This window comes from Halichoerus grypus, chromosome 2, assembly GCF_964656455.1.
Source record: "Halichoerus grypus chromosome 2, mHalGry1.hap1.1, whole genome shotgun sequence".
NCBI lineage: Eukaryota > Metazoa > Chordata > Mammalia > Carnivora > Phocidae > Halichoerus > Halichoerus grypus.
In genome coordinates, this window is record NC_135713.1 from 95,597,651 (window position 1) to 95,612,756 (window position 15,106).

General features: G+C 38.0%; 1 protein-coding gene across 3 annotated transcripts in view; it reads right to left on the reverse strand.

The window, feature by feature from the left end:
• Positions 1-15,106, reverse strand: part of IQGAP2 (IQ motif containing GTPase activating protein 2) — a 287,293-nt gene that overhangs the window by 228,668 nt on the left and 43,519 nt on the right. For all 3 annotated transcript variants that reach the window (XM_078067166.1, XM_078067167.1, XM_078067165.1), the window contains exon 2: positions 13,857-13,956. In XM_078067166.1, coding sequence (XP_077923292.1) covers positions 13,857-13,956 — 100 coding nt within the window. The remainder of the gene's footprint in view (positions 1-13,856; positions 13,957-15,106) is intronic.

Here is a 15,106-nt window from a genome sequence, read left to right on the forward strand (position 1 = left end):
TCCTGATGCAGGAGACAACTGAATTTGAGCTTCATTTTCCAAAGTCACCCTCTCACTTGGGTAATGTGGCTGCTTCAACTTTTGCCCCATGAAATCTTTGAGGCAGGAACAACTGTATTGCTAATTCTTTGAAAGGAAGAAAAATCAATGACCATTTAAGCCAAGCAAGACTAAATGAGGAGGGTAGAGAAGTGACTAGAACTGAATTCTTGAATTCCTGTTCTAGCACTAAATGGGCTCAAGTTTCTCAGCGAAATATAAGATAAATTGACAAAAAGTGGACAAATGGCTAACTTCCTCACACTATGAATTCAATATATAACTAAAAGAAAACTTCAGCTGAATTTACCAAACAACCTAAATTTAATTTTTTTATTTTTGTATATTTTCACCATTGAACTTTCTACTAATACTTTTTCTAATCAACCTGAGTTGGAATCATGGGACAAAAGAACAGGTGTCAAACAGCCAGGAGACTTTATCCTGATCCCAAATCTACCAGGAACTCCACCATGGATTAGTGACTTGATGAACTGCTCTGAGACTCACTGTCCCCATATACATAGTGGAGAATTTGTACTCTGCTAGAGGATAACAAGTATTCACACCAAAAAAGCAACAAAAGACCATTCTACAAATGGAAGATATGAAAAAATCATCTCTAGCAAACTTCTACAACTGTTTTTCCCTACCAGCCCTCCTCCCCTAAGGCCTTGAATAATGACACTGCTTTATGAATTATAAGCATCACAGCATGAGGCAGCATCTGGTGGGGAGGTGCCTACAGGAAGGAAGAGACCTCAGCGGTGTTTGCTATTTGTACCTTTTGATGTTTCAACAAGAAGGCAAAGCATTCTTTCAAGCCATTTTTAGTAGTGGCAGAACCAAAAAAAAAAAAAAAAATGATGAAATGAATGTAGAATCCAGACCCAACCAAGAACAAAGATGCACCAGAACTAGCTTGGGTTAGAGGAGAAGAAAATCTACCTCACTGAAAAGTGCCAATTCCTACTAAAACTTCAAGAAGTCTACTAGAACACAGACAGATAAGAGACAAGAAAGGGAGGGAGGTAAATTCTTCCCAGAACTACTAGTCGAAGTACTAGTTAAAACAAAACAGAAACATTGGGGAGGGTATGTGATGTGGTGAGCGCTGTGTATTATGTAAGACTGTTGAATCACAGACCTGGACCTATGTAACAAATAATACATTATATGTTAAGAAAAAAAAAAAAAAGCAAGCAAGCAAGCAACAGAAAAGGTTAAAAAGGTGGGGGGGAGGGAGGAGAAAGGGAAAGAAAATTAAAAAAAAAAAAAAAACAGCAACACAATGGCTGGTCATATGTGCTAATTCCATCAAAGCTCCAGTAGTAAAAGCTCATCCAGACCTAGAAGAAAGCTAGTCTATATAGAACCTAAAAACCAAGACCACCAAAATCAAACAGTTCTGAACTTATAATAAAGACATGATTAAAACACACTAAGAAATAAGGAAATGAGACAGTGTGTTAGTTTTTAAGCACAGTCTTTGAAATCAGACAGACCTGGGATGGAATATTGTTTACCTCACCTATTTGCTGTGACCTTGGAAAAATTCCTTAAGTTTGTCCAGGACTTGTTTCCTCCATGTATAAAATGGGGATATAACCCTTTGTAAGTTGAGTGCTTTGGGGACTGTGCCTGGTGAGTGGACACTCACCTAATAACCCTTATAGTAAAGTATGTTTGAGACCATGGAAAATTCCTAACCTGTCCCAGCTCTCCAACTTCAAAGAGCCCGAGAAACAAATATAAACTTTGGGATCAAATATCAATTGCTCAACTTCTCTTTGGCTGGAGATGATTAGTATTGATGGTTTATATTTAAAAATACCAGCACTCTGAAAAGTTAAGCTCTGATCTGTCAGATCACACCTGACTGGCACCTGCCCAATATATACCCAAGGCTGGGACACAAAATATGTGCAACTAAAGAAGTCTCTCAACTATGTGTTCCAACCCCAGGCTCCCCTGACAGAGACAGTACAATATGTGTGGCTGAGTCGAGTAGTTGAATCCTGGATCTGTCCCAGAGCATCTGACTTCCCAGTGTCCTCTGTCCCTCAAATCTAGTACCCTGCCAAACCCTGCGGCTTCTCCCTTTACATCCTTAGTATCTGACCCTTCTACTCCAGTTCCACAACACAATCCCCGATTACTGCCCAGCTGGACCTCAGCACCAACACTGCCCCTGAGGGCCTGGCTGCAAGCATCACACCCTGGCAGGCTGGGCTGGCCGGTACCCCACCTCCTCTTGTGCCATGGATACAGCCCATTAAGACCAAATCTTATCTGAGGTTATCCCCTGATGGCTAACTCTGAAGACTTGTTCTCCTCAGAGGGGACTCCATCTCCCTATTGTTGATATGTACCTCAAGGGGACAGCCCTGGGCTGTCAAAAAGGGCCTGGACCTCTGTGGCATATGGCTCCCAAAGCAAGCTAATTGGAAGGCAGGTCCAAACAGGCCACTCCTCAAAAGCAGGCCCTCCGCCCCTCGCCGGGAGAAGGGCCCCTGCTCTCAACTCAGCGGTACCCCCGCCCCACCAGCCTGCCCGCCACTGTGTGGAGCAACCCTGCACTTCATCTTGTTTCACTGGACGGCCAAGGTGACATCAGAGCCAGCAAGAGAACAAGGAGGAAGGGGGAAATGCCATGGAAATAGAAAAGCTACTTAAGTTTTGAAAACGCCATTGAGAATTCCTTAGTATTAGCACCTGGGTGGCTCAGTCGTTAAGCGTCTGCCTTTGGCCCAGGGTCCTGGGATCGAGCCCCGCATTGGGCTCCCTGCTCAGTGGAGAGCCTGTTTCTCCCTCTCCCACTCCCCCTGCTTGTGTTCTCTCTCTCGCTGTGTCTCTCTCTGTCAAATAAATAAATAAAATCTTTAAAAAAAAAAAAAGAATTCCTTAGTATTTCATTAACCTTTTTTATAGAGCCTCAACAAGTCTCTCAATGGGTCGATGACCAAGAAAGCTATTTTCTTCCAAATTCCTAGTTTCTATCAGAGTCCCTTATGAGCAAAGCCATAGGCAGCATCTTTCGGAAAAAAGACAGTGAGGTCCAAGTCTGTAGAAGAAATCCAATGGATTCTCCAAAGCATTCCCCAGTCGTAAGATTCATTTTCTTAAAGTAGTCACAAATACTCGGTGTTAAGTAAACCCGTATTCACCGCTCTCACTTGCTTCAACATTTGAAGCATTTCTCCTTTCAGATCTAATTCTCTACCTCCCTACTAGGTAAGGCCAGAGCTTGAGACTTGGTCTAATCAATGAGGTGTCTTTTTGGTATCTGAGTTGTAAGCATGGACACAAAAGGAATCACACCCATGTTTTGTTTCTCTTCCAGGACACATACGAAACTGTCCCAGACTCACGAATACAAAGAACAGCTTGGCTCATATAAAGAGCTCTTTGAAGATAATATTTCTAAACAAGTCCATCACTGAGGGAAGGCTTTTTTTGCTTTGTTTATTTTCAGGGGTAGGAAAGAAAAAGTAAGCACACCAGAGGATTTCCAGCATCTTCTCTTTCCTTAAAAAAGAAATATAATATTTCAGGAACTTCCTTGGGAAACAAACAGCAGCCCCATTCATAACTATTTGCTCAAGTGTGATTTGCATAGTCCCTGTCCTTTTCTTGCCAAGATACCCAATCCCACTGCCTGACCTTCATAATGGCTCCGGTTTGATTTCCCTCCTCAACCCAGAGTTTTCCCAAAGAAAATTCTCCATCTCAAATTTTTTGCACAGTTGTCCTAAAAAACTAAAGAAATGAAGTTCTTAAAATAGACTCATTTTCATTATTCAAATATACTTTGCAGAGGTCAATATGAAATCTATTCAGCAGAACTAATTCTTTTTTTGGAAAATTAGCTCCTTTAATTTAAATGGTGGGATTTCTTGCATCAGAGAGAAACTTTCAAAGCCTGTATGAGTACTGCTACTCCAACTTGTCTAAACAGCCCCGTTTCAGCAAAATACTCACAGCAAAGAAACTACCAAGACAGCTTTTAGGGTCTACCTGAAAAAAACTTAAAAATCCATTTCATAATACTTAAAATGGCAGAAGAATGAAACGCTTAGTCCAAAATAGTTCACAATTCAAAAATATCAAGGAATAAATAGCCTTAGTACCATAATCATTTAGACCAAGACAACATCCAATTCCTGATTTGGTTTCTGATAGTAATAAAGAGGATTTCCCCCCCTTAGGTACTTTTTCTGGGGTCAACTGCAAAAGGATATATATATACAACCTATAGAAGGCAGCTTGTAAGGTGGCCCCTAATGATTCCCACCTTTTAGAACTCATGCCCTTCTGTAATCTTCTCTCCTTGAACACATGCTGGATTTAGGAACTTGATTCTAGTGAATGGAATACAGCAAACTATGGGACACCACTTCCAAGAACAGATTACAAATGGGCTCTGGCTTCCCTCTTACTCACCTTCTTGCTTGCTCACTGAAGGAAGCCAGCTGCCATATTGTGAGCTACCCCACAGAGAGGCCCATCTGTCAAGGAACTGAGGGAGGCCTATGGTCAATAGCAGCAAGGAACGGGGTCCTCAGTCCAAACGTTCATCAGGAACTGAATCCTGCCAACACTATGATTGAGCTTGGAAGCAGAATTGCCCTGTTTAAACCTTGTGATGACTGCAGCTTTATGAGAGATTGAATGCCAGAGGACCCAGTTCAAATATGACCAGATTCTTGACTCTCAAAAATTGTGAGATAAATGTTCATTGTTTTAAGCTGCTGAGTTTTAGAGTAATTTGTTACAAAGTCATGGGTAACTAGTACATATGCCAGATATCCTCTGCCTCCCAACAAAATTATGATTGGTTCTTCACAACATCATGTAAACCCTTTAGCCTATGGAGAAACACTGGGTCAAGAGCCACTTTATAAAGCAGTTCTCTCTCTTTTTTGGTCCTAAAAATATGCCTTTCATAGTTTTCCTTGTCATTAATATTAGTATTGAGACTTAAAAGTCCATATGCCCATAAGTCATAATTTTATCAACTAGGAGCAATAATTTCAGCCATAAGTCATCTTAATATACAGGTGACCTCTCCCTCTCTTCATTCAGTCAGTCGTTCTTTCTTTCACCGAAAAATACTCTATGTCCTTCTCTGGGTAACTTCTAGCTTACTGTGTTATCATTCAATGTCTAGGATTCCCAGCTTCATAACCCATTGGGTCACATAGATGGCAGGAACCATCTAACTGCAACATAGAATTTTTCACTGAGACTAAGGTTAAATTTTACCTTTAGGCTGGAAGTCTAGCCAAACTATCTAGAATCTTGTCTGCGCTGAATCTAATTTACATCTACTTCTTACCTCCAGGAAAACGAAAACATACAGAAAACGAAGTACAACTAACCCTAATTAGTAAGCAAATGATAATAACCCAGTACTGGGCATTAAGTATTTCATTCAAGTATGTGACAGATATGGTGTTATGGTACCTTGTAATAGGGGTATTTGACCTAGATGGGCCTGTCAAAGGAGGACTCCCTGAAAAAGTGAGCTGAGATCTAAAGACCATAGTAACTGACTAGAGAAGCAGGAAAAGGGAATAGTACATGCAAAGGTCCTGCACAGGAAGGAACATGGAAAAGGAGTGAATGTGGCTGGAATACAGACAATTAGGGAACAGGGCACAATATAAAACTGGAGTCCAGGCTGTAAGGACAGGACTATGCAGAGCTTATGAGGCCCTGTAAGAGGGTTTAGTGTTTATTCCATGAGAATTAACCACTAAATAACCACTGAGTGGTTTTCAATGGAGTTGGCCACAACACATCAGAGTTTTGAAGAAATTCATCTGACTATGATACAGATTAAGGATAAAGAAGCCAGAGGAGTGGGGAAACCAGTCAGAGACCACTGAAGTAATCCAGCAAGAGAAGTTAGAAGGCTTCAAGAGGCTCGTGATGAGGGAAAGAGGTGAACATAGCAGAGATATTTAAGAGAATGGTGGGCTGGATACAGGGAGATACTCATGCACACACATGCAGAGAGATTAACGGAGCAAACGTAAATGAAGGAAAGAATTTAAAGCTCATGAATAAAAGCTTTAGCCAAACGGTAAGCTTTTTTGAGCACGTTATTAGCTGCTTTATCTCCATCCCCCAAAGTGATCCTACTGTAGCTGTTTATACATGGTAGATGCTCAAAAGACTATAAAATGAACATTTTAGACAAGCCATGTATCATAGGCATACTTTCTATTCCTATTTTGTCTGCTAAATACCATTTAATCTTATTTAACAGCTTTACTAAGGTCTTCTCCAAGTTAGTCTGGTCAAAGGAACTTTAATAACAGTTTTAACAAGATATAGTTTATATACCATACCTTTACCCTTTTAAAGTATACAATTCTAGTACACTCAGAATTATGCAACCATCACCACAATCAATTTGAGAACATTTTTGTCCTTGCAATAACAAACTTCATACCAATTACCAGTCACTCCCCAACCCCTCTATCCCCCGTAGGCCTAGGCAATCAGTGATCTACCAACTGTCTCCATGGATCTGCCTTTTCTGGACACTTCATATATACAGAATTCTAGAGTAAGTGGCCTTCTGTGCCTGGCTTCTTCCACTCAGTGTATTTTCACTGTCCATCTGCGTTGAAGTATGTATCAATATTTCATTCTTTAAGATTTTATTTATTTGTGAGAGAGACAGAGATAGCGACAGACACAGCGAGAGAGAGAGAGCACAAGCGGGGAGGAGAGGGAGAAGCAGGCTCCCCAGTGAGCAGGGAGCCTGATGTGGGGCTCAATCCCAGGATCTTGGGATCATGACCTGAGCCAAGGCAGATGCTTAACCTACTGAGCCACCTAGGCATCCCAGTATTTCATTCTTTACAACCATTTTTATAGCAGTTTTAGATTCACAACAAAATTGAAAGGAAGGTACAGAAATTTCCCATATACCCCCCACCCTCACACATGCATAGTCTCTCCCATTATCAACATCCTGCACCAGACTGGAATATTTGGTCTAATTGATGAACCTACATGGACCCATCATAATCATCCAAATTCCATTGTTTACATCATGGTTCATTCTTGAAGGTCTTACACATTCTGTGGGTCTGGACAAATATATAATGACATCATACAGAGAATTTTCACTATCCTAAAAATCCTCTGTGCTCCATCTATTCATCCTCCTCCCCCAACTACTGATAATTTTTACTGTCCCCACAGTTTTGCTTTTTCCAGAATGTCATAGCTGGAATCATATAGGATGTAGCCTTCTCAGATTTCACTTTGCAGTATGCATCTGAGGTTCCTTGAGATCTTATCATGTCTTGATAGCTCATTTCTTTCCATTGTCTGGATATGCCACAGTGTATTTATTTTTTCACCCACTGAAGGTCATCTTGGTCATGTTCAACTTTTATTATTATTAAAAAAATCTTTCAGGAACACCTGGGTGGCTCAGTCGATTAAGTGTCTGCTTTTGGCTCAGGTCACGATCTTAGGGTCCTGGGATGGAGCCCTCCATCACGCTCCCTGCTCAGCAGGGAGTCTGCTTCTTCCTCTCCCTCTGCCCCTCCCCTTGCTTGTGCACTCTCCTTCTCTGTCTTTCGCTCTCGTTCAAATAAATAAAATCTTTAAAAAAATTCTTTCATCAACATCCATGTACAGTTTTTTTGTGTGGACCTAAGACTTCACTCCATTGGATAAATAATAGGAGCATGATAGCTGGATCATATGGTAAGAGTATGTTTAGTTTTTTAATAAACTGTAAAACTGTCTTCCAAAGTGACTATACCACTTTGCATCTCCATGAGCAATGAGAGAGTTCATGTTGCTACATATCCTCACAGTATTTGGTGTTGTCAGTGTTTCAGATTTTAGCCATGCTGCTAAATGTACAGTGGTTTCTTGTTTTATTTCGCACTTCCTTGATGACATATGATGTGGAGCATCTTTTTCTATGCTTATTTGCCATCGGTATGTCTTCTTCAGTCATGTGTCTATTAAGGTTTTTAGCCCATTCTTTAATCTAGTTCTTTTCTTACTGTTAGGTTTTAAGAGTTCTTTGCAAATTTTGGGTAAGAGTCCTTTATCAGATATGTTTTTTGCAATTATTTTCTACCAATCTGTGGACTGTCTTCTCATTCTCTTGACATTGCCTTTAGCAAAGCTGAAATTTTTAATTTTAATGATATCCAGCTTCCCTTTTTTTTTTCTTTCATGGATCATGCCATTGGTGCTACATCTTAAAAGCCACTGCCATACTCAATTTCATCTAAGTTTTCTCCTTTGTTATCTTTTTAAAGTTTTATAATTTTTCTTTTTACAGATAAGTCTGATCCATTTGAGGTATTTTTTATGGAGGGTATAATGGTGTATTTTGTGAAGAGTATTGGGTCTAAGGTCTATATTCATTTTTTGCATGTCCAGTTGTTCCAGCATCATTTGTTGAAAAGATCATCTTTGCTCCATTGTACTTGTTTGCTCCTTTGTCAAAGGTCAATTGATTATATTTATAGGGGTCTACTTCTGGGTTCTCCATTCTCTTTCACTGATCTATTTGCCTGTTTCACCAATGCCACTGTCTTCATCGCTGGAGCTTTATATTAAATTTGAAGACCAGAAGTGTCAGTTCTCCATCCTTATTCTTTAATATTGTGTTAGCTATTCTAGATCTTTTGATTCTCCATGTAAAATTTAGAATCACCTTGTCAATATGCAAAAAATAACTTGAGATTTTGACCGACATTGTATTAAATCTATAGATCTAGTTGGGAAGAAGTGACATCTTAACAATATTAAGTCTTCCTATCCATGAACATGGAATCTCTCTCCATTTATTTAATTCTTTCTTCTACTTCATCAGAATTTTATGGTTTTCTTCATATAGATTTTGTGTGTATTTTATTAAATTTATGCCTAAGTCACTTCTTGAGCCTAATGTAAATGGAGTTGTGTTTTTAATTTCAAATTGCACTTGTTCTTAGCTGGTATATAGAAAAATGATAGACTTCTATATATAATCTTGTATTCTCCAAGTTTGCTGTAATTGTTTATTAGTTTTGTTTTTGTTTTTTTTTTTAGTTTTTTCAGGTTTTATATCGTCAGTTATGTCATCTGTGAAGAAATACAGTTTTATATCTTCATTTCCAATCTGTATATGCTTTCTTTTTTTATTTTATTGTATTAGCTAGAACTTCCAGTACAATGTTAAAAAGGAGTGGGGAGAGAACACCTTTGCCTTTTATCTGACCTTAAAGGGAAAATTTTGAGTTTCTCAACATTAAGTATGATGTTAGCTTTAAGAACGATATTTTTTGTTCAGAGTCTTTCTCAAACTGAGCGTGTTCACCTCTATTCCTCTTTAACTAAGAACTTTTATCATGATTAAGTGTTGGATTTTGTCAAATGCCTTTTCTGCACTGATATATTGACATCATCATGTAATTTTTCTTACTTAGCCTATTAATGTGATAGATCACACTAACTGATTTTCAAATGTTCAACCAGCCTTGCACACCTGGGATAAATCTCCCTTGGTTGTGATATAGTCTTTTTTTTATACATTATTGAATTTGATTTGCTAATATCATTTTTATATATGAATATTTCATTGTAGGGATATACCACATTCTGTTTATTCATCAGTAGATGTACATTTGGATTATTTCTGTTTTTTGCTCTTATGAATAATGCTTCAATGACCATTTGTGTGTAGGTTTGCGTGCACATAGGTTTTCAGTTTTCATGGATATATACCTGGTAGTGCAAATGCTGGGTCCTATGGTAACTCCATATCTAATTTTTTTTTAAGGAGCTGCCAGAATGTTTTAAAAAGTAGTTGCACTGGGACACCTGGGTGGCTCAGTTGGTTGAGTGTCTGACTCTTGGTTTTGGCTCAGGTCATGATATCAGAGTCATGAGATCGAGCCCTATGTTGGGCTCCATGCTTAGCAGGGAGTTTGCTTGAGATTCTCTCTCCCTCTCCCTCTGCCCCTACCCCACTCTTTCTCTCTCTCAAATAAATAAATCTTTAAAAACAAAAAAAAGTAGCTGCACCATTTTGCAATCCAACCAGCACCTACCCTCATCCTTGCAAATACTTGATATTGTCAGTCTTTTTGATTATACATATTCTAGTATGAAGTAGTACCTCATTGTGGTTTCACTTTGCATTTCCCTAACAGATGATGTTAAGCACCCTGCCGTGTTCTAATTGTACATTTGTATCTTATTTGGTGAAATGTCTATTCAGAGCCTTTGCCCACTTCAAAATTAGGTTTTTACTTTTTATGTTGAATTATAAGAGTTCTTTATCTACTCTGGATACAAATCTTTTATCAGATACATGATTTGCAAATATTTTTTCCCATTTCGTGGGTTGACTTTTCACTTTTTTGATGATATCATTTGAATCAAAAAAGATTTAATTTTTATGATGCTAATTTGTCTATTTTCTTTTTTGCTTGTGCTTTTTGTGTCAAGTCTCAGAAACCATTGCTTAACCCAAAATCACAAAGATTTGCTCCTGTTTTCCTTTAGGAGTTTTGTAGTTGTGGTTCTCACATTTAGATTAGATTATGCATGAGACAGGGACCCAAATTCATTTTTATGTGCATTACCAGTTGTGTCAGGATTATTTGTTGAAAAGACAGTTTCTTCTTCACTGAATTGTCTTGACTGATTTTTGAGTTAAACTAAACTTTCATTTCTAGGATAAATCCCACTTAGTGGAATATAATGCTTTATATATGTTTCTGGACTTGGTTTACTACTATTTTGTTGAGGATTTTTGTATTTGTATTCATAAGGGATATTGGTCTATCATTTTCTTGAGCTACCTTTGTCTGGTTGTGGTATCAAAGAAATACTGACTGGTCTTAGTAGAATGAGTTGGAAAGTGTTCCCTCCTCTAATATTTTTTGGAAAAATGGGCAATTTTTTTATTACTAACTCAATCTTTTTGCTTGTTATAAGTCTATTCACATTTTTTATTTCTTTCTGAGTCAGTTTGATAGTTTATGTCTTTCTAGGAATTTGTCCACTTCATCTAGGTTATCCTAAACATATTTGTTGGCTTATAATTGTTCATAGTAGTCCATCATTCTTTTTGTGTTAGTACCGGTATTTCCTCTGAATGAAGCAACTTTTAAATAGTTTAATAATTATCATAGAATTTTGAAATTAATAAAAGCAAAGTTAAATATATAATGGACTATTACAATTTTGAGTTTTTACAAATTCTGAGTTACAGGACATACAACATATCCTTCCAGCTCTCACCTCTGTAACGAAAAAAGAGAGGCACAAAGACAGAACCTACACATTTTTAGTTAAAATACACTAAAGTCAGTTCAACTGAATTAAGAAACAAGAAACAGCCAACCACACTTACATTAACACATGCACATGCACCCACTATAATAAATCCACTATGACATATTCCGAAGGCATGAGCATTGTAAAACAATCGTATGCCAAACCCTCTCAATTTTTTGAACAGAGACTAATTCACCCATTTCTTGAGTTCAGGACCATCAGAATTCTATACATTATGCTTTCTGAAATCATAGTTCACATATTACACATATGTATTAATGACCACATAATTTTTTACAGACTCCATGACCAAGAATCACGTTCCCTGAAAGTCACAAAAAAGTCCAGATATTAATAAGATTCATAAATACATATTACATCTGATCTCTTCTTGTAAAAAAATTTATAAAACCATCTTATAAGAAAAGTTGTGTATTTTATAGTGTTTTCTTTCAATAAAACTATTCTTAAACTTTCTTCAAAGAACCTGGACCAATTGTTGACTTTTCTAAAACAAAATTCAACTACAAAATTTTGAAAATGTTAAAGAATATGACAAGCTTCCAAGCTGTACTGATACATTTGATACATTCAGGAGAAAACTATGCTTATCATCATATACCTGACTGGTACTCTAGTTTGTAGAACACTTAGGCTTTTTTGATTTTAGTTGATTTTTAGGGGGGGGAAACCCCAGGATACAGGGCAGGGGGCACTAACAGACTTTATTATTTAAGCATTTTATTTTATGACACAATGAAAACTCCTTACTGCGCTAACATATTTACCATCCCATTAGAGAGGAGATAAAACTGAATTTCCCACAGGTTAGATGACCTGCCCAAGGTCACAGAGCTCCTAAGTGGTAATGTTGGGACCAGGAAATCCAGTCCACTGACTCCCAGTCACACATCTCCTCTGTGTGACACTGCTTCTCACTTAGAAAAAAACAAGAGGCAAAAACTTAGAACACAAAGTGTGTTTAAGAAGAAAATTTCCGGTAAATCTCCCTCAACGTTTTCTCTGAAAGCATGTTTATTTTGAATGTTTATGAATCACTCTCCTTATCTAACTTTGTTATCAACAACTTGACTAAAAGCATGTTTTTCATAATCTTACTGATATTGAGTCTTCAGTGACCTGCAGCCTGTCAACTTCACATATTTAATAACCTTTAAATGTAGTCTTCAGAGCTTAGATCTATAAGATACTGTTAAAATATTAAACAACCCAGAGAAATCCCCTTTCATGCAATTTTGAGGCCAAATTAGCTCATGTGTCACTGAATGTTCTTCTACGCAACACTGATTCAAAACCTCATTCTTTGCAACTAATGAATTGTTGAACACTACATCAAAAACTAATGATGTACATTGGGGAAGGTATGTGCTATGGTGAGCACTGTGAATTGTGTAAGACTGATGAATCATAGACCTATACCCCTGAAACAAATAATACATTATATGTTAATAAAAAGAAAAAACAAAAACAAAAAAACTAATGATGTACTGCTCTATGTTGGCCAACTGAACATAATAAAAAAAAAAAAACTTCATTCTTCTAGCTCTGTAGATAGCTATTTATCAGTGATTAGAGATAATACCAATGACCAGTACCTAAATATTTTCTATATACTTAAGAAAGCTGGAACATATAATCTGTCCATGGAACAATACTATTGTTCAATCACAGCAGGAAGCACTAAATGAGAATGTAATTCATGGCATATGGGCATTGTAGCAGTATTCACCCAGCATAGGACAAAGTCTTTCTGAGTCCTCTGACACAGAGTCCTAAGTACAAATTAGTTTATCTTCACTTTCTCCTCAGAGAAACCAACATTTACTTATAATCTAAAAAGTCTTCAAGAGTCAATATGATTTTAGAGACAACATATCCTAAGTGGTCACACACCCATGGGTTAAAATGGAGATTGCAGTCATAAACCTACTCTCTAACCTAGTGACCGATGGACTTCAGTCCAAAATGATACCGTCCTATAGGGCATTTATAATTACTGTGGTGGGGGTGAGAAAAATATCTGAGGAAGCTCTGGGGGAACATGATTGAAGTATACTTATTGCGTTGAGCACTGAGTAACGTACAGAATTGCTGAATCGCTATACTGCACACCTAAAATGAACACTGTATGTTAACAATACTGGAATTCAAATTAAAAACTTAAAAAAAAGGAAGCTGATTTAAGTCTTTGCTGCTCCCCACATCCAAACCAGTGAGATGAGGAATTTGAAAAAATCTGCACTTTGGCCAGAGATTTCCTGGGAGAATCTGAGGAAGAAGTACTAGCTGCTTCCCTAGTGCCTTGACCCTGGTTGTGGCAGCAAATTTCTCTCAATTCGCCGGACCATTTACAAAAAAAAACAGGTGGTCCTTCTCCTGTTACACTGCTACCAATGAGACTGCAAATGAGTTGTTAAAAGTGTAGGATCCCAAAGAGCATCTAAGAGAAGGTGTGCAAATAGGCTGTGTTGGGATCTTACCTTTTGGCTTCCTCTAGGTGGCAGAGATATTCATAAGCAATGTTCTGCCGCCTCCTCTCATCCATCTCCTCTGCAGAGAGCCTTTCATCATCCACGATAGCTAAAAACAGAGGGGAGAGTCACATTACTCGTAAGGGCAGAATTCATCAAATAAACACCTGAGACAACAACTAGAAAAAAAACTCATGCAATTCAACATTGGACCCTGAAAGACAGGGGTATTGAAACATCAGGCATAGAAAGATTTGCCTTTGCGTTATTACAATATGTCATTGCTAGCAAAAAAAAAAAAAAAAAAATGCAGTATGGGTTAAAATTACTACATAGAATGAGAGCAGCCATAGTTCATAGACATGATGCCGTAGAATTTAGACAGTCTCAAGTCAATTAGAGCCTGGTCCACTTGCAACAACTTTCCTTAACAAGCTTGTAGAATTGGCCCAGTGGCTCAGCTTGGACCTTCCTGGAAATTCTGAGGTTTAACAAATAATCTACAAGGACATGTGTTTTCCCACTCCTAAAAGGAATTAAAGCTTCTCATCCATTGCAAACCCTATTTTATAGATGCCAAACTCTGAGATTCCTCCTTCACATATTTCTCGGCCTTTGTGAGGCTAACCTTCCTGGTCAACAGGCATCCAAAAGAACAAAACAAAGGAGCCATCAAGTGAGCAGTTTTCAAGCCCACACTCTTTATTCCAACACAAACCTAGTTTATAAACTTCCACAATTCAGCTTTGCTTTTCTATAGAGAACATGGCCTCCCCATTTCCTGAGCACATTTCCTCTGCCCAGAGTCTCAACAGCACTCACCTGTCACATCTGCCAACTCTTAGCTGTCCATTTTCATGACAACATTCCTTTCTCATAACAAGGAACTCCTTTTCCTTCTTCAATCCTGAACTTTAATTATGATAACTATAAAATCAATTTGGTTTCCAGTTTGTTACATTGTTCCTCCAATGAACACAAGATATGTGTGTAGCAGGGATATGGTCACATGGGGCAGGAATGTCAGTATGCTCTTTTCTTCTGCAGCCACAAGTTCCAATCAGCCATTTCATAAATGACACCTCTGGTTCCAAGCAGAAGAGTTAAAGTCACCTGTCCATCCCTAAGAAAGGCCAATCCCATGCCCTACTGATGAGTCCAAAATATCATCGTGGCAAACAAAAGGAATGAAGACCAAATTTTGAACTCTTACTGGAGCAAGTACAATGCTAAATGCTTAAGATCTAAAAATAATACCA